General features: G+C 39.0%; 1 protein-coding gene across 5 annotated transcripts in view; it reads left to right on the top strand.

Annotated features, from left to right (window-relative positions):
• Positions 1-23861, top strand: part of KDM4C (lysine demethylase 4C) — a 276898-nt gene that overhangs the window by 228678 nt on the left and 24359 nt on the right. For all 5 annotated transcript variants that reach the window (XM_060762302.2, XM_060762301.2, XM_060762305.2 and 2 more), the window contains 2 exons: positions 17047-17232; positions 19515-19685. In XM_060762302.2, the coding sequence (XP_060618285.2) occupies positions 17047-17232; positions 19515-19685 (357 nt within the window). The remainder of the gene's footprint in view (positions 1-17046; positions 17233-19514; positions 19686-23861) is intronic.

The raw sequence follows: 23861 nt of genomic DNA, 5'->3' as shown, positions 1-23861 counted from the left end.
ACACAGACAGTCCAGGGGTTATGAACAAGATAGGTTCTATAGGTTTGTCCTTAATCTGAAATTGTATATAAATTTAAACAGATACATTTTTAATTCAGCCATTTTTTTGATAGCATAGGGAAGTGTTAATACCTCTGTAATGTCTATTTGCTGCCTGTGCCCCTGTTCAGAAGATTTCACCTCACTTTCTGTCCCTGTGACAATTGGATTTGAAAATTTGGGGTTGTCTTGGAAACAAGAATCGATGATAAAAGTTTCAGTGGAGACACCTTTTCTCCATGAAAACTCTTGCATGAGTCAATTTCCTTTCCTACGGTTAGATTTCCTATTACATCCTGTTGTCTCGGGAACAAGAAGTGAGATTACATCTTTCTAACTAGGATAAAATATCCAGTAGTAACAATATCACAGTGGCTCTAACCCCACACCATACTAACCAAAACTAGAAAACATTTTTTGCATAGAGTTCTATTGAAATGAAACTTGGACAGCCTATCCCCTTTCTCTTCAAATTTACTCTAAAAAGCAAATTGAAAATGGCAGCCAAGAAACCAAGCTGCTTATATTTATTATTCCTGCTTTAATTATATAGCCAAATAAAAAAGTGGATCCCCACACCTATTATCATTTTAATGAGGTAATGAGGCTCCTGCCTACAGCAGACAGTGTGTTGTCTGACTTCTACATTGATGAATTGATTATGTCAAACTATGCCACAGTTTGCAAGGAAATATTTTTTCCTGTGAAAGTTTCTCATTCTTTATTTATAGGAGCCATGGTTGTGTCATACTTTATAATACAAATGTCATTTTGTGTGATTTATTTTAATGGATGTCAGTTCTTGACACGTGTAGATTCTTGACCCATATTTAATGCTTAAAAGTCTAAGTGTTCTGAAATGTAATAAATCAGTCCTAATATCTTTATAAAAATCAACAAACCATATATCTTTATAAGTTCTCCTCCGCCTTACAAAATACACATATCAATTTTCCATTAGGCAGACACTGTGTCAGTTGATTTTAGGTATTTTTCAAACACTGTCCATCTCTTTATATATTAAAATTTAACAAATGGACACATATTCTTGTAGAGACACTTGGACTCCAGTGACGAGTGGAATGCTGCAGGGTTCTGCCCTGTACCCGGCTCTGTTCAACATCTCTATTAATGACTTAGATGAAAAGTTAGAAGGCATGGTCATCAAGTTTGCAGGTAGGACACAATTGGGAGGGATAGTTACTCCAGAAGACAGAAGCAGAATTCAAAAACTAAGAGATGGGACATCAAATCCTGTTCATATTAAAGAATTAGAAATAGCAAAATGACAGTATTGCAGATCCATACTTGTGACTATAAACTTGAGATGAAACTTCTCTTTTTATGGAAGTGTTTTCTAAATCTTGTATTACATATGTGATACTTAAAGGTCAATAGGTATTATTCTGTCATTTTAGAAATTAAAACTTCTCCCATCCTATGCAGACTGCCACATGTCCTGCAAATATGATTTGGAGAATTAGAAGATCCTTTGAATCAACATGGTACATGGCATAGCATGCTGCACAGGGCTGAAGAATGTCTCTCTCTTGCTGGTTAAATTCTCTGCTGGAACCAGGCATGTAGCCGGGGGGGGGGGGGGGGGCTTGAGGGGCTTCAGCCCCCCCCCCCCCCCCATTCTCATGGTGGTTCACAAAAAGGCCTTACTGGTGCATTATTTAAACTGTTATGTTTATTCATATCATGATCTGATCACCATACTCAATATATCCCATATGCATGGGGGTATTGGGGTAATGATACAAAAGGTTTGCTAGGGTAGACCCTCTTTCACCCAGACTCAGCCCCCCCCCCCGAAACAAACTCAGCCCCCCCCCCCCCGAATCAAAATCCTGGCTACAGGCCTGGCTGGAACAAAAAACATCCTATCAGTAGAATGAAAACAACTGATTCTACCTCATTCTTTGAATTGAGACAGTGCCCTCAGTTGCAAGATAAATTATTCCAAAATTGGAAGCAGTATGTGTGTGTGTGTGTGTGTATAGGTTCGAAAACATGCAAATGTGAGTAGATCAATAGGTACCGCTCCGGTGGGAAGGTAATGGCGCTCCATGCAATCATTTCGGCAACATGACCTTGGAGGTGTCTACAGACAATGCTGGCTCTTCGGCTTAGAAATGGAGATGAGCACCAACCCCCAGAGTTGGACACGACTGGACTTAATGTCAGGGAAAAACCTTTACTCCCCCCCCCTCTATATATGAGAGAATTGGGGCAAGTTTGTTGTAGGATTTCTCACTTGAACGTCTTGTGAGACACTAGCTTCCTGGTAGAGTCCCATTGCATTCACCTAAACCCTAATAAAAATATTCAGAATGCATGGATTGATAGATTAGTTTGTTAATGGCATGATCAAAGAGTTCTCACAGGATTCATGATTATCCAGTACAATATTCTAACAGGTAGTTATAGTAGTAATGAGTAGAATGTTGTTGTGGTTTTTAAACCAGTGTCCATTGCAACTGAAACAGTATAAAGCTTTATTTTCCTGTTTCCGCCCCCAAATGTAATTTCACTGAGCCTTGTGCTATGAATGTATGAGCAATTTGCCACCTTTATTGTCATCCTGATAAGAAAAATGGAATAAATGGATGACTCAAGAATTCAGTCTGTGTCCCCTTAGTTTTCCAGGTCAAAGAACCATCCATTTTTCCCACGTAGAAAGGCAACGTTTCCACTTTAATGGGAGCTCTTCTGTCACTGACTGCCGTTCAGTGAAACATTTATCTTCTACTTCAGATATTTTCAGCAAAGTGATTAATTAAATAGAAATGGAAATCCTTCACTCACAGTGTCCCTCACACCTTCAGTGGGGTGTGTATTGATGCGGCTGAAAATGGGAGTACCTATCACTTTCCTGATGCCTAAAGTAAAGCTGATAATATTTAGTTTGCATGGGTTCTGTTAGATTTAGTAATATAGTTCAAGATGATGCGGGTGATGCTTTATCATTCTTAACAATATCAATTTATTCTACTCCTTTTCCTCTATGGTCTGTTGTTTTTAATCTTATCCAAATAACATTAAATTGCCTCTTTTCATCCACAGATTTTTATATCTGCTTTTCCTATTCATACCTGCCCACTCTATGCTTTTGTGTAGATGCAACTATAGCACTTAGCTGAAATATACAAGAGCTGACTTTTGAAACACTTATGCATTATTTGGAGCCCTGTAACCCCCATTTTAAAAACTATCACTGAATTCTCTTTAAAATAGTTGGTGTTGAGAGTTCTAATTTATTATGACTCATCCAGTCTCTTTGTAGGATAACATGAAGATATGGGGGAAAATAAATGGATGCTAAGGTTCCAGGCCATGGAAAATAGCAATCTTTAAAAAGAATTACAGATAAAGAATGCAGTTTGCTCTTCTTTTTATTGGGGAAGAGATACTCTTATTTTCATTGTCAGATTTTAAGAGTGTAATAAAATGAACAAAAAGCACTAACCTAGTCAGGTTCTTTGGATCTCTTATGCAATCATAACAGTTTCTGATATTTCCACACACACACACAGTTACTGAATCAGACAGTGCCACATCATTTTTGCGATACATATTTATTTATTTACTTTACTTCTATACCGCTGTTCTCAGCCCGGAGGCGACTCACAGCGGTTCACAACACACAGGAAACAGCAAAATTCAATGCACCAATATAAAAAACAGTTAACAACCTAATCTAATACACTGTTAGTACACGATTACTATAATAACCATTCACTAGCGTCTCATCACTAAAAAACACGATCCAGATTTGTCATCCATTGTTCCATTCCTATGTCATTACCAATCATTGCACTAATTATTCGAACGCCTGCACAAATAACCCGGTCTTTACTTTTTTGCAGAATACCATTAGAGATGGTGGTAATCTAATGTCTGTGGGAAGGGCGTTCCACAGCCGGGGAGCCACCACCGAGAAGGCCCTATCTCTCGTCCCCGCTAGCCGTGTTTGTGAAGCTGGCGAGATCGAGAGCAGGGCCTCCCCGGAAGATCTCAAAGTCCTGGTGGGTTCATAGCCCGAGATGCGGTCGGATAGGTAGATTGGGCCGGAACCGTTTAGGGCTTTAAAGGTAAATGCCAGTACTTTGAATTGAGCCCGGGAGCAAATCGGTAGCCAGTGGAGTTGGCGCAACAGGGGGGTTGTATACTCCCTGTGTTCCTCTCTTGTTAGAATCATGGCTGCCGAGCGTTGGACTAGTTGAAGCTTCCGAGCCGTCTTCAAAGGCAACCCCACATAGAAAGCGTTGCAGTAATCTAGGCGGGATGTAACCAAAGCGTGGACTACCGTGGCCAAGTCAGACTTCCCAAGGTACGGGCACAGCTGGCGCACAAGTTTTAACTGTGCAAATGCTCCCCTGGTCACCGCTGAAACCTGGGGTTCCAGGCTCAGCGATGAGTCCAGGATCACACCCAAGCTGCGAACCTGCGTCTTCAGGGGGAGTGCGATCCCATCCAACACAGGCTGTAACCCTATGCCCTGTTCGGCCTTGCGACTGACCAGGAGTACCTCTGTCTTGTCTGGATTCAATTTCAATTTGTTCGTCCTCATCCAGACTGTTACAGCGGCCAGGCACCGGTTCAGGACCTCGACAGCCCCCTTAAGTAGCAGGTGGAAAGGAGTGACAGAATTGGACATCATCTGCGTACAGATGGCACCGTACCCCAAAACTCCGGATGATCTCTCCCAGTGGCTTCATGTAGATGTTAAACAACACGGGAGACAGAATTGAACCCTGTGGAACCCCAAAAGACTTTAATTGAAAATGTAATGCATGAGTACAACAAAGACTGTACAGTCATTTATTGTGCATTTAATAGAAACACTAACAAATGACATGTAATTGACTGAATGTGCACTCAACACATTTGGGCAGCCTAATCCAAAGAAAGGAAAACTAAAATCTACTTTCTGTTCTGTTAGAATACAACACATAAGATTTCATGTGAATATTCAGAAATTCTGTTGTCGTCCATAGTTTGTGAATCTTGAGTACAGTAGTAGTAAACGTATGTAAGTATCAGCATTTTTGTACTCCAAATGCACTACTGTATTACATATATTAGTATTTATTTAATAGGGAAGAACTGTTCATCACAATAGGAATCATTGCACAAAATGGAAAATTAGAGCCATTAAGGCAGCCATGGCATTCTCTTCTGACCTTTTGAAATGCATGGTATACTACAGAGTATTTATAGTGTTTATTTATTAGACCTGCATGCTATCATGATGGGATGAACTTCTCTTTGGACTGGAAACAGTGAGTCTAGAGAAGAACAGCCAGGCCTCCTAATTGGTTCCAGGTGGCTGCTGATAAACTAGGCCTGAAGCATAAGATGCTGTGAGTGGACTTGAGATGTATGAAAAGGGGAACAATACTTCCTTTGGGAAGATGCTTAAATGAAATTGCATCTCTAGCTTTACAGCTGAGCAATGGTCAAATCAACAGTATTAGCGAAAGCAGATGTGCCATATCTACTCTTCCTGAAAGGTAGGCATGGGGGAGACACTTCTGATCAGGGTGACCTAGTATGTTGGTTGCATGAAAAGCGAATGCAGAGTGCATTTGAAAAACGTTGTGAACTCATTTTTGTAGCCCGACCTGAATGAATACAATCCACAAAAGTCTATTAAACAGAAATCAAGCTGCACACTAGGTCTGTCCAGTCAATTGTATTTTCTTTCATTGATAGAAGGGCATTCCTGTAAATAGCTAATGTAGACCCAAGATGTAAAAGTATTTCTGGGCAAATATAAAATAAGTTGTAAAGACAGTCAATTTATTTTAGATTTATTTATGTAGGAAAGACATGGTGTTGTCTAAATTGTTAAAACATTGGTGACACTCATCTTTTTCATTGCACAGATCTATAGCAAACCTATTACATGAAACAGACAACCAGGCAATAGGAGTAGATAAAACTTTGTGGGTTCACAGTGCTTAAGGATCAAGTTTCAGTGGGGAAAAAAGGTCTTCTGAAAGGTTCCATGGCCGAAAACATCTGGGAACTGCTGATCTAATAATTGATTCATACAGTTGTTGGTTTTCAAAGTGAACGTTCTATTCTGGTCGTATACGCTATGTAAAACCAGGGAAACCCGACATAGAAGTTTGATTTTGATTTTGCAGCAGTGTTATCATATCTGAAGTTAGAAATTTGCCTGGGGGGCAGCATGGAATATTAGGGGAAACTCAACTGAGATACATTGAACCATATGACCACTCTGGATAAAAAGGGGTGGGAGAGATATTTTTCACCAGTTTAAAAGGAGCAGAAGGTCTACTAATCTATAGTCTAACACCTAGATGTACCATTTGGCAGAATGAACCCCACACATATGTATACCCGCTCCTGTGGTAGGGTAGAGAGCATGAACATGAGTCGACATATACTCCAAGGACTGACACAATGTTTAGGTGATATACTCTGTTTGTAAAGAGGATGTCACAAAGAATGAAGGAAATATAACTCAACAGAGACTGCTTTGGTTCAAAGGAGTCCTTTGGGTGCATCTACACCGTGAAATTAATGCAATTCAATCCCACTTTATCTACCATGGCTCAAATCTATGGAATCCTATTATTTGTAGTTTGGTGAGGCACCAACACTCTTTGACAGCAAAGCCTAAAGACCATCCAAAACTACAGCTCCATTGGTTATATATCATTGAGCCCTGGCAGTTAAACTGTATTAATTCTACAGTGTAGATTCACTCTTCATAAGATTTGGGCGCAGTTTTTTAAAAAGCTTTATAGTTCTGTTTTTGAACAGTTTTGCATTTCTAATCACTTAATAAGCCCATTTCACAAATAAAACAGGGATTTTAACTTGCTCCGTTATGTTTCTACGTTTTTATTCAATATTTATTTTATTTTTATTTTTCTTGTTTTTACTTTTTTGCAAGTTGCCTTTAGTCCCATTCAAGGAAGAAAGCAGGATATACCATTAATTAATTAAAGCTTTATTATTGGGTAGAAAATTACTTCATTCACAATAAATGTTAGGTGTTTTTGAAAACTGTAATAACATTTTTGGACATCAAAATTTTCTTGGTTACATTTTTTGGGGATGAAAGGTGGGTTTTGGCTACTTATAAGAAATGTTCGGCTGAGCAAAGGAAGATAGACGCTTTTGAAATGTGGTGTTGGAGGAAAATTCTGAGAGTGCCTTGAACCACAAGAAGATCAAACCAATCCATACTCCAGGAAATAATGCCCAGCTGCTCACTGGAGGGAAGGATAATAGAGGCAAAGATGAAGTACTTTGACCACATAATGAGAAGACAGGAAAGCTTGGAGAAGATAATGATGCTGGGGAAAAAAGAAGGAAAAAAGGAAGAGGGGCCGACCAAGGGCAAGATGGATGGATGTTATCCTTGAAGTGACTGGCTTGAACTTGAAGGAGCTGGGGGTGGCCACGGCCGATGGGGAGCTCTGGCGTGGGCTGGTCCATGAGGTCACGAAGAGTTGGAAATGACTGAACGACTAAACAACAAGAAGAAGTGTTCTGCCCTGGGTGTTTTCTATGTTTGGTATTCTACACTACAAACGCTTGTGTTGACATAGCACAATTTTAATCCCTGGAAAAACATTGGAATTTCCATAGGGACAAAAAATGCAGAATTTAATTCAGCCCAAGATGTGCATTAAAGAGGAAATAGCTTTTTGAGTTAAAAAAAAAAAGAGAGGGTGGGGGAGTGGAGAATTGTGGTCTTCAAGCTGCTCTGCATTTGGTTTCCCAGTACTGATACTGTTAGAGATTCTGAGATTTCATTTCAGAAAGTGCTCAAAAATTGATTGCAGACTTCTTTTATAGGAAGTTGGAAGATCAAAGACAGGCTATTTAGAGATCTATCATCACTGCCTTGGGACAATATTTCTCTTGCAAGTAGTTGTACATATTATAATAGCCTAAATGACTGTATGTGATTGTGAAATACTAATATGCTTCCCTTCACAACAGAATACACATTTAAATTATAAGGAAAATATATTTGAAACAAATTTGTAAACTAGGTACTGATTACAGGTTTGTAGCTACAATATATGGATCACTGTATTGAGAAGCTTTATAGTTCTGCCAGTTTGCTAGGAAATGTATAAAGGAGTAAGCCAACTTTCCTATCCTAAGAGGAGAGCCTACTTGCCGGCAGGTTAGCACACATGTTTAGGTAGCTGTATATCATTGTTGACACTACAATGCCAGCTTAAACACTATGCAGAACCTTACACTGGCGGAGATGGGATGCCAACACAGAAGCTTCAGGATTTGGGCTATAGAGACGCAATATATATGTGTATTATGTTGAGAAGGGAAGCATATTAGTCTGATGTGGTACAATAGCAAACAGAAAAAAGAGATTGCTTGAAATAAGCCAAGGAGTTAAGACCTTGTGGTTTCCTCCCTTTTAAAACACCAAGGCGGAAGTATAAATTATGTCCATCAATGTATGCTTAATCTCAATCTCGGGTATCTGTACCAGAGCACAAAATGAATAAGAAGCAAAATGTGATACCAGTCAGAATCTAAAACAATGATTATATTATACAGACAAACATTGCTGATCACTCCCTTTTCAGTGCAGCCTGGATATATCAGAGGTTGTAACCTGCATGGCCATTCCTGGCATTGACAATTTGCAGGAGTGCATATTTTTTCTGTCCATCATGGGAAAAAGTACACATAGCTAATCAATTTGACACAGTCCTGAAATATCTCTTGGAGCAGTCCAGTCAATCACGATTCTTGGCACTAAAAATGGCACTGACAGAAGCAATGGTAAAGAGAGTAGAATGCACTTTAATAGTACTTTTCTACAACCTGTTTTAAATCTCATTGGTCATTACAGTGATTCTGGGGTCCTCGAAAGACATTTGTCTGCTTATTTACATATCAGCAAATTATTTGGTTGTCATTCCCCACTCCAGATTATTCAGAGCTTGAGTTCCAAATACTTCCAAGGCAGGAGAACCTGTAGGGAAATAGTCTTAAAGATGACAACACTGTCAAACATTTGTAGCAGACCATCTAGCCAACAAAGCTGAAACCACTGGTCCTGCTTGGAAGAATGAAGATTCAGAACTTTTAACCTTATTAAAAATCCAGTAAGACATAAGTTGAGGAATAAAATGATGGATCTTAGAATCATAGAATCATAGAATCATAGAATCAAAGAGTTGGAAGAGACCTCATGGGCCATCCAGTCCAACCCCCTGCCAAGAAGCAGGAATATTGCATTCAAATCACCCCTGACAGATGGCCATCCAGCCTCTGTTTAAAAGCTTCCAAGGAAGGAGCCTCCACCACACTCCGGGGCAGAGAGTTCCACTGCTGAACGCCTCTCACAGTCAGGAAGTTCTTCCTAATGTTCAGATGGAATCTCCTTTCTTGTAGTTTGAAGCCATTGTTCCGTGTCCTAGTCTCCAAGGAAGCAGAAAACAAGCTAGCTCCCTCCTCCCTGTGGCTTCCTCTCACATATTTATACATGGCTATCATATCTCCTCTCAGCCTTCTCTTCTTCAGGCTAAACATGTCCAGTTCCCTAAGCCGCTCCTCATAGGGCTTGTTCTCCAGACCCTTGATCATTTTAGTCGCCCTCCTCTGGACACTTTCCAGCTTGTCAATATCTCTCTTGAATTGTGGTGCCCAGAATTGGACACAATATTCCAGATGTGGTCTAACCAAAGCAGAATAGAGGGGTAGCATTACTTCCTTAGATCTAGACACTATGCTCCTATTGATGCAGGCCAAAATCCCATTGGCTTTTTTTGCCGCCACATCACATTGTTGGCTCATGTTTAACTTGTTGTCCACGAGGACTCCAAGATCTTTTTCACACGTACTGCTCTCGAGCCAGGCGTCCCCCATTCTGTATCTTTGCATCTCATTTTTTCTGCCAAAGTGGAGTATCTTGCATTTGTCACTGTTGAACTTCATTTTGTTAGTTTTGGCCCATCTCTCTAATCTGTCAAGATCGTTTTGAATTCTGCTCCTGTCCTCTGGACTATTGGCTATCCCTCCCAATTTGGTGTCGTCTGCAAACTTGATGATCATGCCTTCTAGCCCTTCATCTAAGTCATTAATAAAGATGTTGAACAGGACCGGGCCCAGGACGGAACCCTGCGGCACTCCGCTCGTCACTTCTTTCCAAGATGAAGAGGAAGCATTAGTGAGCACTCTCTGTGTTCGTCCACTTAACCAATTACAGATCCACCTCACCGTAGTTTTGCCTAGCCCACATTGGACTAGTTTCCTTGCCAGAAGGTCATGGGGGACCTTGTCGAAGGCCTTACTGAAATCCAGGTACGCTACATCCACGGCATTCCCCGCATCTACCCAGCTTGTAGCTCTATCGAAGAAAGAGATCAGATTAGTCTGGCATGACTTGTTTTTGATAAATCCATGTTGACTATTAGCGATGACTGCATTTGTTTCTAAGTGTTTGCAGACCACTTCCTTAACAATCTTTTCCAGAATCTTGCCCGGTATCGACGTGAGGCTGACCGGACGGTAGTTGTTTGGGTCGTCCTTTTTTCCCTTCTTGAAGATTGGGACCACATTGGCCCTCCTCCAATCTGCTGGAACTTCTCCCGTTCTCCAAGAACTCTCAAAGATGGTTGCCAATGGTTCCGAAATGACTTCCGCTAGTTCCTTCAATACTCTTGGGTGTAGTTGATCTGGTCCTGGGGACTTGAACTCATTAAGAGCGGCCAGGTATTCCTGGACGACTTCTTTCCCAATTTGGGGTTGAATGTCCTCCAATCCCTCATCCACTCCATCTTGCTGAGGTTGAAGACTCTCTTTTTGTGAGAAGACCGAGGCAAAGAAGGCATTAAGTAGTTCTGCCTTTTTCCTATCCCCTGTCAGCATTGCCCCATCTTCTCCTCGAAGAGGTCCTATCGCCTCCTTGTTTTTCCTTTTTCTACTGACATAAGAATAGAAGCCCTTTTTATTGTTTTTAATGTCCCTGGCAAGTCTGAGCTCGTTTTTTGCTTTAGCTTTGCGGACCTTTTCCCTACAGGTGTTGGCTATTTGTTTGAATTCTTCTTTGGTGATTTCTCCCTTCTTCACTTTCAAATGCTTCTATAATGCTTTGTTGTTGTGTGCCTTTGTTCAGAAAGGGGTTTGCCTTTGTCTTCCCCTAAAGCAGGGGTGTCAAACTCATTTTCATCAAGGCCCACATCAAGCTTATGGTTGCCTTCAAAGGGCCAGTTGTAATTGTAAGACTGTATAAATGTAGACCCCATCACACTAGAGAATTAATCCACTTTAAATCCGGTTTCTGGCGCTTTCAGAATTCTGGGGTTTGTAGTTTAGTGAAGCTGTTAAAGTCTTCTTAAACTACAAACCCTAGAATTCTTCAGGAGGCAGAAACCGGATTTTAAGTGGATTAATTCTCTGGTGTGATGTTGCTATGGCATTGAAAGCCTCGCAGGCCTTTTATTCGACGCATGTGCTCTAAAACTTGGGCTTCTGTGGCTGAGTCAGGATTCAACTTCGGGTTTCCTACTGTCTACACTCAAACCACTACATCACATAGGCAATTTGGCATATAAACCTTACACAGTCTGGAGAATAATTTTAATTTGTTCATGGAAGAAAGTTGTATACATTGAACCATCAGAAAGCAAAGGTGTCATATCTCAGTCATCCATGTGGACAATTTTGGATTTTGGAATTCTGGATAAGGGGTGCTCAGCTGTGGTTGTGCAGGGGGCGTGGGGACTTGTTGCCCCACACCCCATTCCTTCGTGGCTTCCCCCTTGCTTCATCACATGGGGGGAGCCTCTTTTTTGGCAGCTTAGCTTATCTTTCATTATGGAAAGACGAGGAGCTTGCTGTTGTCTGCCATTGCCATTTTTTTCGGTGGTAGCAACACTTCAGCTCTGTGGCTGAAATCCAAAAATGCCATCAAGACACTGAAAATAAAGTATGTGTGAAGGGTCTAGAGCTGAAACAGTAGGCAAAGAGTATGAATCCCATTTGAAATCCAGTGGCTGACTCCTGCAGAATTCCGGAGCTTGTAGTTTAGGAAAGGGGCCTTTAAAATGCTCAGTCAGAGAGGTCCTGGGTCTTATTAAACTACAATTTTCAGAATTCTGCAGGAGACAGCCACAGGATTTCAGATGGGATGCATTATCTTTGTCTACTCTTTCAGTTCTAGTGTGATACCAGCAATAACACAGTTCACCTTTACCAGCTTTCATGTAGGTTGTATGTCATTAGATACAGAATTTATATGGTCCAAATGTGTAGCAGCTCCACAATTTACATTCAGGCAAATTTAATAATATAATAAAACTTTATTTATATTCCACCTTATCTCCCTGAGGGGATTTAAGAATATGGCGAAATCTCCAAATAATTTCTCTTCATTTATGTAAAAGGTTCCTCCATTATTTGTTACAGTTCTTAATATAGCAAGTTTCTCCTTGAAATAGCCAATAAACAGCAAAATGCTTTTGGTAGATCCACACTCTTGACAATTCTAATGAAATTTGAACCACAAAACCCTGCTTTTTCCGAAGGATTATAGTAGGGTACCACATCTCTACTCAGAAGTAAGTCTTACTGAATCCATTGAAACCTTTTCCCCTGATCATTGTGTACAAAATTGCAGTTTTAATTATTTTCAATTGAATTTGTTGCCAGGTATATAGAAGTGAAGCCCAGGTATAGAATTCCTAGGTATAGATAATTTAGCATCAGTATATGTGTAAATCAGGGAAATATATCCATATATTCTTCAACATAACATCCAATACAAATATTCCTTCTAATAACATATCGATTCTTTGATTTTACAATTGATCTCACTCAGTGAGATTTTGTCCAGTCTCTCATCTTCTAGTTGCAGTGTATGCACAAACTATGAGATGACATGGTTTTTTAAATATGGAATTTCCATTGTTCTCCAAATCATATATTTGTTTCTTGCCATGGTACAGATGGAATCAAGGGAAAGTAAAGGAATTGGTTCGTGAAGCAAGTTCTGCATCTATGTCATTGTTCTGTATTATGCACCATTCATGGCGATGCATAATGAACTCTGTGCATTCATAACTTCTTACGGCAGTGGTTCTCAACCTGGGGTCCCCAGATGTTTTTGGCCAACAACTCCCAGAAATCCTAGCCAGTTTACCAGCTGTTAGGATTTCTGGGAGTTGAAGGCCTCAACCGGGGGTCCCTCAATCTGGGGACCCCAGGTTGAGAACCACTGTCTTGTGGTATTTTGGAAAGGTGGTGATATTGCCTAGTGACACAAAAATGTCCTAAGTCACATTGTCCAAAGTACATTTGCAATATTTACACATGCCATGGCTCTACTTCAGCTGATAGCACTAGTAGCCATGTCTCCTGCCATTACCCATATGCTTCAAAAATGCAACATGTTCCCACCCAGAGGCAGAGAGCATTCATTTAGATAATTAACCACAGCCTCCTCTTGCCCAGAGCATAGGGATTCTGATTTGCTCTTGTTTTAAACCTTGAAGACATGCTGCAACACATTGTTGAAATGCCAGTAGGCCAGCCTCAAGGAAGATGAAATTTTGATATGAGTATTTGTATCATCCTTGGAATTCTTCGCCATAGTTTGACAAGATTCCTGTTTCTAAATATTTGAACATTCAAGCCTTAAATGTGACTGACTGTCTCAGGACTGTTTCCATCTCTGGTGCTGAGGAGGGATGTGTGTGTTTTTAATTTAAATTATCTCTTTTGAGGTTTGTGGGAGAAAAGAAAATATTTATCTTTTAGCTTATTGATATCAGCAGGCAGGCTAGCTAGTCTCAGAAGGCTGGAAGGTTTATTGGTTAAGACGCAGGCACCCAGTTTGTGATAAAGAATTCTTTGCATTTTTCTTCAGTAAAGCAAACTGCTTGTAGGATATTGCTCAGAACTTAATCCTTTCAGAGCCGCATCTCAGTCAATCAGTTTTAAACTGCTGTCTGCTATTAAATAGTTAAGTCTTTCTCTTGCTCTACATGTTTTAGCTTCTATACACAGTACAAATACATAAATTTTATAGTAAATATAGAAATGAAACTAAACTATAGATAAACTTTTTGGGGAACAATTCAAATAGTCAAGGTTGATGACAGATTCATCTACCTTCTTCATTAGGTTCACTTGTACCCATGACTGTCTCCATTGTATATGTGTGAAAGAGAAACCTTTCAGGTGGGCAGATAGGGAGGAAATGTATTATCTTGCTGGGTTTTTAAAGATGTTTTCTCATATATATTCATATAATTGAGCTACCTGATAAAAAATCAAGTACGTTATAGCACAGGAAGACAGAGTCATGCCTTCTGTGATGTCTCCCGAGATTAGATTGTTGCACAGATACATGCTGATTGTTCACAATAAAAGATCCATGTGATAGAACTGCAGTGAACCACATTATGATGCATGGCGTTTCAAATTATTGGGGAGTTCAGATGTGCAAGATGCAAGTACATTTCTACCTTTAATAGTGTCTGCTTAACTGTTAGACTTGTCGGGAGTCTGACCAACTGCTCCCCGTAGTAGGCATCTGGAGAGAAAAGGTGTATTTTTGCATTATATTACTACACTGAGATGATCCTTCTTAAAATTCTATGCAATAATAGTTGTACCCGGCCACGTGTTGCTGTGGCCTAGTCTGGTTAAATGGAAAAGAAAGAAAAGAGAAAGAATTGGTTTCTAATATATGTAATTTCATAATGTTTGTGGGTATACATTTCATTTGTTGTTCCATTGTCTGTGAAATAACAACAGCAACAACAACAATAATAATAATAATGGTATAAATAATATTGATACTGGCCTATATAATCTATATAATAATTATACTGGTGTATATAATAATGATAATAATAACCATGATACTAGTCTATATAATAGTGATCAGTGTGTTTTGGGGAAACACTTTCCTTTCCTTTCCTTTCCTCTTATCTATCTCTCCCTTCCTACCAGTCAATCCTTCCTTCCTTGCCTGCCTCCTACCCTCCCTCCCCTGGGCCGGTGCCTTGCCCTCTCCCTGGCCTGGATTTCCCTACCTGTCCCACTGCCCTTTTCCCACTCTTCTTCCCCTGGTTCTGCTCTGGAAGGAGGCAGGCAGGCAAGCTCAGTGGGGGGCAACCAGGCTGTGGATCCCCAATGGTGGCTCCAGCCCTAATGGGGTCACTTTGCAATGTGTTGCTAGGACATCCAGCAAATGGCACTGTTTTTGATGCCAAGCATGTTTTTACCTGTCAGAGGTGTGACCGGTATATAATAGTAGGTATGTGAATACATAAAAACGTTCATCTGTTTGAATGCTACGCTGTGTCCAAATGTCAAAGCAATCGGTGAAGTCTTTTGGGAGATTTGAATTCATTCACAAAAATACAGTCACATTTTTATTTATATAGAGAGATAGAAGTTTCTGCATGCCTTCCACCTTTGCACAGATAAAAACCAGTAATATCTATGGTCAAGCAACTTTAGAGTGTGGTCAGGATGACAAACATCATTAATGAGGAGGAAAACAACTACTTTCTACTTTGAAATCAGTTTGCGTCAATTCATCAAAGGATAAAGGGGGAAAGTGGGAGAAGAAGATAGAAACTGGGGTATTTTTAAAATGGCTGAACAACTGGGATGACAGAGAATTAATTGAGTGCACCTCTCTAAATTGGAATATTTGAAGTCATGAAACTCGTCTGGGAAGCCTAACATCAACTTGTGTATTTTCAGGAGTTCAAGTTATTGATTGTTTAGTGCATTGTTGTGATAAATAAATTAGAAAACATTAAATCATATCGCATATTAAATATTATATCTTACTTCTCTGATAATGAAGAAATTTGTTCATCTTTTAAAGTCACAGCAAGCAACAGAGCTATTCAAGCTCTGTTTTGCACCCTTTTCAAGCCCATGATGCATTAGGTTTGCAGTAATGCATAAGAATTTGTTTTTGTATTTGCTTTTATTGCTAGAAAATGGAAAAACATAGTGTCTTTTGATAGATCATTTTGAAGCATTTTCTGTTTAATTTTGACAACACATGTTTTAAAATTGTTCACTGCTTTCAAAGTGTTTTTAACAGTTTGTGTTTGAAATCTTCAATTGCTGTTTTGTGTTGGGAGGAAAGTGGGAGATTAAATAAATACATTTAATGTATTGTATACTTATAAAATACTAGATGGCTTAATATGATCTTGATAAGCTCAAGCATTTAACTATGCATTGATTTATACAGCTTTTAAAAATATTCTTGATGTTGTTCATAAAGTTTAACTTTCTCCTGGTTACATATTGTACATTAGTGAGAGATATGGATAGTCAAACCAAATATGTATTCAAAGGCATAGCCATTAGGCTTGCTTGATCAAAAAAAAAAATGATTCAAATCCCGTTTGGGATGTAGGGGGTGCTGGTGGTTCGATTCTAAAGTCAATTCCAATTTTCACAGAAAAAAAATGTTCAAAACTTTTCAAAACTTCTGAGACTTCTGAATCCTTTCCCAGGGGAGAGGAGAGGGAGGAAATTCATCCAGTCTGCTTTAAAACACTTCCCAGGATTCAGACAGAGGTGAGGGGAGAGAAGGGGGGGAGGGGGGGAATCATCCAGTCCATTTTAAAAGCCTTCCCAGGATCCAGACAGAAGTGAGGGGAAGCAGGGAAACACTGAATCACTTACGGCTTTGTAACAGAAATTGTGGAAAAAGCTTTGAAAGGGCAAAGGGACATCCAGTTTCCTTAAAAATTTCGAAATTGCTTCAAAAAGCAAATCTTTCTGAATATATTCCGAATTGTGAAGATTCTGACCGAACCTAACCATGCCTAATAGCTATGTTAGTCTGTATCACCATACAAAGTAATCATGTAGTACCTTTGAACTTGGAGAAAGAAGTTTATACACTTCAAAACATGTATGTTTGTTATAGATGATATTTACTGAGGAAAGATATTCAAAATCAAATTAATTGGGAAAATTGTTTTATGCTTTTAGAAATGTATCTTTTGTCGACAAAGAATCAAGAAAGTATCTGGTGCCTGTATCCAGTGTTCCTACGGAAGATGTCCAGCATCTTTCCATGTTACATGTGCCCACGCTGCAGGAGTACTGATGGAGCCAGATGATTGGCCATATGTTGTCTACATCACATGTTTCAGGCACAAGATCAGTCAAATCGTGGTAAGGAGTTACCCTAATTTCTATTTTAATATTGCAAAGAAGTATTAATGCCACCGAAATGGGACCACCAAAAACTGTAAAGAACCTCCGTCAAATGCTAATTAAACTGCCACCATAATGTATAGAGACGCTGGTATTAAAGTCTCTGTTAGTCTCTGTTTATGTTGTGAGGTAATTTTGGTAGAGTGGAATGCACCGAACGTAAAATCAATGGAGATGAGGCAGTTTTAAAAATAACAAAGAGAACAAATTTATTGTTGAACAAAGCTTGTGGTTGCAATATAAAGATGTTCAGCTTGGCATATACTTGATGGTTACAATATGACTTGGTTGAGATACAATTCAGGCTTTTGATGTTACAACTTATAAACTCTTGCTGTAGTGAAGGTTTTATTATTCAGTGTTCCCTGCTGTGAATATTCTCACTGTTTGATCTATACTGGATCAAATAATAGAGCTCCAGTCTTCCACCGACTGGCGATCATGCAAAGCCTCAGTTAGTTCTTTTAACCAAAGTAAACTAACGAGGTTTTACCCTTCAGCTCCCTAGCTGAAGAAATATTCACGAACACTAAACTAACTCTACACTTCTTCACTCCTCAGAGTCTCTTCCCTGACTCTGCTACTCTCTCAGAGTCTCTTCCTCCTGACTGAGTTACTCTCTCAGAGTCCCTATTTGACTCTGCTACTCTCTCAGGGTCTCTTCCTCCTGACTGAGTTACTCTCTCAGAGTCCCTATTTGACTCTGCTACTCTCTCAGGGTCTCTTCCTCCTGACTGAAACTTAACTGTCACTTTCAAACCTTTTTCTCTCTAAGCTCCTCCCACCTCCTCTTCTGCCTTGTTTCCATGGCAACATATCTCTCACAGCTGGGCCGCTCCAGCCATAGGCAACCAATGTAAAACACAAATACAGATTTAAACACATTATAATAAACACTTCTGTACAATATCATTTCATTTTGAATGTTTAAAAGAATAAACAACACCTGACTCTCATTTCTAGACTGAAACCAATCAATACATACTTGCCGACCATGAATAATGCTGTCTGCATCCAATTCCTCCTATGTAGAAAAACTACACAGATTGAATTGAAATATAGTTAATAATCGATCTATGTAAACCACGCATCTGTGTTAGTTTCTTAAAAGTGCTGATTTTGTCCATTCCGTGCCCCAGATATTTGGGAACTATTTAGTGCTAAGGGAGTTAGACTGTGGTCCTTAAGCAACTGAGAAGAAACATGCCTTTTACAACCCTTTCCTTATTCAAGAAAGCTTCAGAAGGAGGTTTAGGAGGAGAGCTGGGGAAGAGGAAGAGGAGGTGCTCTTGACCAGAGCAATCTGCACCAGAGGCCAGTGATTCTGGTATTCCAGCACTGTTGTAAAGATACTTTCCCCACCAAATTGATGGTCTATTAATTAGTTTTCATTAAATGCCTAAAGATATAGAAATAACAATATATCAATTTTAGTTAACTAAAATTTTAGTTGACCCATGGCACAATAGGTTAAATTCTTGTCTTGGCAGGACTGCTGACCAATAGGTCAGTAATTCGAATCTGGAGAGAGCGGGGTGAGCTCCCTCTGTCGGTTCCAGTTCTCCATGCAGGGACACGAGAGAAGCCTCCCACAAGGATTGTAAAATATCAAACATCCAGGTATCCCCTGGGCAACGTCCTTGTAGACGACCAATTATTTCGACCAGAAGCAATTTGCAGTTTCTCAAGTCTCTCCTGACATGAAAAAAGTTAACATTTAACCTCCATAGGTCTTGCATTGAGAAACTCTATGATCTAATTTCTAATGTTATTGCCCATAGTTTATTTATTAGTGCACAAGGGCTTTTTGTGAGTTCAAATTAAACTGATGTAGCTTATACAAAATAGTCTAAGCTTAGCAGTATGTTGACGCTCTACACTGGTATAACTATGCCAGCATAAGAAATGGCAGTAGAAGGAAAAAAGCTATGGATTCATCAGCCATGAAAAAAGTAAGGCATTGGAGAAATAGGCTGTTCATTCAGCAGACCTGTCCGTCACCCAGATAATGAAAATAGTGTAGCTGTTAGTGTCATGCACCAGTAAGATTCTGGCCAAAGCAAGACTTACACCATGAAATAAATTACTTGCAGGAGAAAGGCATGATAATAAATCAGTAAATAAGTAAGCAAATGATCGCATGTATAGAGGTGTGCCTTGGGTAAGCAGGGCCCAGCAGGATAAGATAGAATGACAAGCATTATATTTGAAGTAACATTTGTTCCATGTTTGTTTTTAAGAAATCAAAAGCCTTAGAAAAAGCTGTCTCAGTTGGGCAAACTGTGATAGCAAAACATAGGAATACACGATACTACAGCTGTCGAGTAAGAGAAGTCACATCACAAGTTTTCTATGAAGTCATGTTTGATGATGGGTCCTTCAGCCGAGATACCTTCCCTGAAGACATTGTGGTAAATATTTATTTTAAGAAACTGATTTTTAATTTTTCTATAAAAGTTAAATAAGTAAATTTGAAGTATTTCATCTGACCTTTCAGCAGTGATAATTACCTTAATATTCTGATCATGTTTGTTATTTCTTTCTGCAGGGAATTATTACTTTCTTGGGGGCTTCTCAACCTCGTTTGTTCTAATTAGTATCCACCATTTCACCAAATGAGTCAAAACCAATCTTACAAAGCCTTTTAATTAAATAAGAAATATGTTTTTAATAAAAGATATTAGAGTGGGAATTCCACATATTGTAATCTGTCTCTGAGAGGTAATATAACAAAATTCCTTGATGCATTAAAAAAAACCTCTCTGTGTTCAAATGTGAAAGAAACAGAATGGTTTACATGAAGGTAGTATGATTTTTAGTTTGTTTACATTTCTGATTATGTGTCTTCTGATTTTCAGCCAGAATGGAAAACAGCATTATTTGTAGCAATTCACAACATACACTTGGTTTTACTGGTTTCTTGAAATGGCATTTTATTAAGGAAGTTAATAAGCATGTCCTATATTTATCCAGAGCATTATATAAATTTATTCTGAAATTCTGGGCATGATGCTCCCTTGTCATGCATGTTACGGAACCTGTATGCATTCTGATTTTGTGGCCAGTCCCTTTGCACTTTTCTACTCCTGAGAGTGTACAATCCTGGGCTGATAGTGGGCCGCCTGTCAAAAATTTTCAGGCTTCATTACATCAGTCAGACATTATCAAAGTATGGCAGAAATATGTTATTCTTCAGACTTTCTTTTTCTCTGTCCCTCACAACTAGAAAATAGAAAAAAGTTTCAGCGTTATCTCACTATCTTTTTCAGAAAGTTAAAAATCCAAAAAGATGCAAGAGAATAGAATTTGGACCGCTATACATCAGCCTGAAAGCCTACTACAGTGGCCCTTTGGTTTGGTTTGACTTGAAATCCCATTATATACAGTGGTGTAGTAAAATGGTATCCCTTATATAAAATGGTGAACAACTCAAATAAAAACTAGAAAGATCCTGAGAATCTGTGAAATAGTGGTATGCTACAGCTAGGTATTCAATTCATACACATCAAGATAGTGCTCAGCGTACAGCAAAATCAAGGTTTGCTTTTTGGACTTTTTCCCCTGAACATTTTCAAGCTATGATTGGTTGAATCTGTAAATGCAAAACCCATTGATATGAAAGCTTGATTGTATTAACCACGGGGGCTAGGATATACAAAAGGTATAGCACTTGTGTTGTCGAAGGCTTTCATGGCCAGAATCACTGGATTGCTGTAAGTTTTTCGGGCTATATGGCCATGTTCCAGAAGCATTCTCTCCTGACGTTTCACCTGCATCTATGACAGGCATACCTCTGAGTATGCCTGCCATAGATGCAGGCGAAATGTCAGGAGATAATGCTTCTGGAACATGGCCATACTGCTCGAAAAACTTACAGCAACCCACCGATATAGCACTTGTTATTCACTCTGGGAAATGTCCACCCTGTTCATTCCAGAATTGTATATATAATTATATATATTATAATATAATTTCTGTACTTTGTGATATATGTTACATAATTGTACATCATTTCACAGTTCATAAATTATGATCACAGAATGTAAACCACATTTTAACATTTATTTTCTAAGTTGTTTTCCCACTTGGCCGTAAGGTTTTCACCAATTGTTAGGAAGCATTGCCAACAAGGATCGCCTCTTAGCCTACAAATTAATTGCTTTTTCCTCTCCCTCCTCACTTTTTTTGGCCAGTGTTTATATGTCATATTTTGGGAATCACTTTTTTTGCATTTTGAATAAGGATCTAAGATAAGAAACTTATTCATGGGTAGGTGTGGTGGCCAAACAGCAAAATAAAATCCCAAATCCACCAAATATCTTTAGCAGCCAGTAAGAATGCTTGTGTGTGTTTGGTTGACCAATAAAGGTATCTCTCTCTTGTGAACTTTGCATTTCATTTTATCTTAGATAAGTATCTAAGATAGTCAATTTGATATTTTTGAAGAAATATGAACTTTTTTTGTATAAGATGCTCCAGGAGCTGTGATTCAAAGGAAGAAGAAAGTTACTAGCATAGGTTTTGAAACAGCCAGGTCAGTATTTTTAAGTTTTGACTCTTGTGCCAAAGAGGTGGCATTTTGTTCACCAGTTAGGATTAGCATCAAAATATTTAGTCATTTAAGGATAAGAATGCAATTGGCTAATGTTATGAGTTTCAACTTGGATAGTATGCTACATGCCTGAAGTAGCAAGCAATGATTTATGATGAGACCAGTGCACACTATGAAATATGCAATCAGAAATGAACACCTTCTCTATAACATATTAAGAAAGAGAAATTAGGATTGCCAGATTTTTAAAATAATGATAAGGAACGGACATTATTCTTAATGTACAACATTAGAAAGTGGCTATTAACAAAATATTCCATTATTCTTCCCTTCCTTATCGAACCTTGTGTGTACCGCCAACCCCAGGTAAATATAAATCTAGCTAAACATAGATTTGCCTTATGAAACTGATACATCTTTAAGGTGCACGGCAGCAAAACTGTTATTCCCTGGGAGGTGCTCTTTAGAATGAAGTTAACTGCATTTTTCAAGTTATAACCCTTTTGCCACTTTTCCAGCCTATGCAAGACTGACTGGTGAGACATCAGGCAGGGGACTCCTGTAGTATATCTAATCTTGTGAGAATCCCCATACCTTTGTGATGATAGACCAGCAGTCCACAAGATAAGGAAGAGTAATTGAGCAGGAAGAGGAGGTGCCAGGTATGCTCACATAGATGGAGTTCCTAAGATTGGTATGTCTTGTGAGGCCATTGCTATATATCAGATGCTGGGGAATCTTGTTTGTAGAGTGCATCTGGTGCCCATTCTTCATGCGCAGAGCTCATTTCAGTTACAGGATTTTGGGAATCCAACATAGCTTCAATATAGGACAACTTTTTGACCTCTAAATACAGGATTTCCCATATAAAACAGGATGCCTGGCAACTCTAATAGATATGCATGTTAATCTCTGTACTTGTTTTACATTTTTTCAGGAAGCAGAGTTGCCCTTGAAATGTTATTAGTGGAGATTATCCTGTTTCCTCTGCTAAGTCCTTACTTATAAAAGGTCTAATGCCTTTTTGGAAATGTAACACTCAAGAGTGGGGCATTTTCAAAGCAGTATGCGAGAGATTTAGCTGTTCACCTCCCACTGGTGATAAATAAAGGCATGCAGCTAAATTCCCAATATGACCCTTTGAAAAGCTACCCCTTTGGTTTAGGATATTATAAAATACATCATTAATGATTGAGGATGCCTTGTTTAAGGAATTTTGATATTAGACATATGGGACTGTATTCCTTACTAGAAACCGCTCATTTGTTTGCCCCTGTATCTGTGTTTGAGTTGTGGGAGAGAGGAGAAACTGCTTACCACCCAAGTTGCAGGGTGTGTGTGTGTGTGTGATTTGGAGCTAAGAAGAAATGTAATCAGGCCTGGATATGCCTCAGTGCTTCTCAGATAGTAGAGAAACAACATATAATTGTTTGAAGGGAACACCAAAGAACTTTCAGGTTCCTTAGAGAAATCTTTGTGTGTTTTCATTAGATAATATACCTGTAGCATCAGTAACTGGGGGGAATTTTTTTCAACTGCTTTCCTAATCCGTTCAATGTGCATATCAGGTGTTAGTGCCACTGGGAAGACTTATTCTTCGGGGTTTTTTTGGTTTTTTTTTTTTTGCAAAAGCAATGTTGCTGCTTATTGAAGAAGCTATTCCTCTAATCTGTTTCCCCTGTTCGGTTAGCTCAAAAAGATAGCAAAAGCTTTATGTGTTCATGCCACTGCACAATTTCAGTTCAGTTTGCAATTGCATTTATGCAAGCAAGCCACCATTTCATGTTAGTACATATATGGTTGATTGCAGTGGTTCATAGAAATTACAGCCTTTCATTCAAACTTTGTATCTTCATTGTAAGCACACAAGCCTTGTTTTTGTTCTCAGTATGTATCTTAATGATTCTGTTACTGTCCGCTAAGTGCAATATTTAATTTTGTTAAGTAAACTATTAAGTCAATAGAGCTAATTTGTGCATGCTTATTTTTAGGAATCTGGTTATTATTCCATTCCAGCTATCTCTAGATACAATGA

The sequence above is a fragment of the Anolis sagrei genome, chromosome 2 (assembly GCF_037176765.1).
Source record: "Anolis sagrei isolate rAnoSag1 chromosome 2, rAnoSag1.mat, whole genome shotgun sequence".
Classification (NCBI taxonomy): Eukaryota; Metazoa; Chordata; class Lepidosauria; order Squamata; family Dactyloidae; genus Anolis; species Anolis sagrei.
Note: the sequence above shows the minus strand (reverse complement) of the source record. Positions and strands in the feature narration are given on the sequence as shown.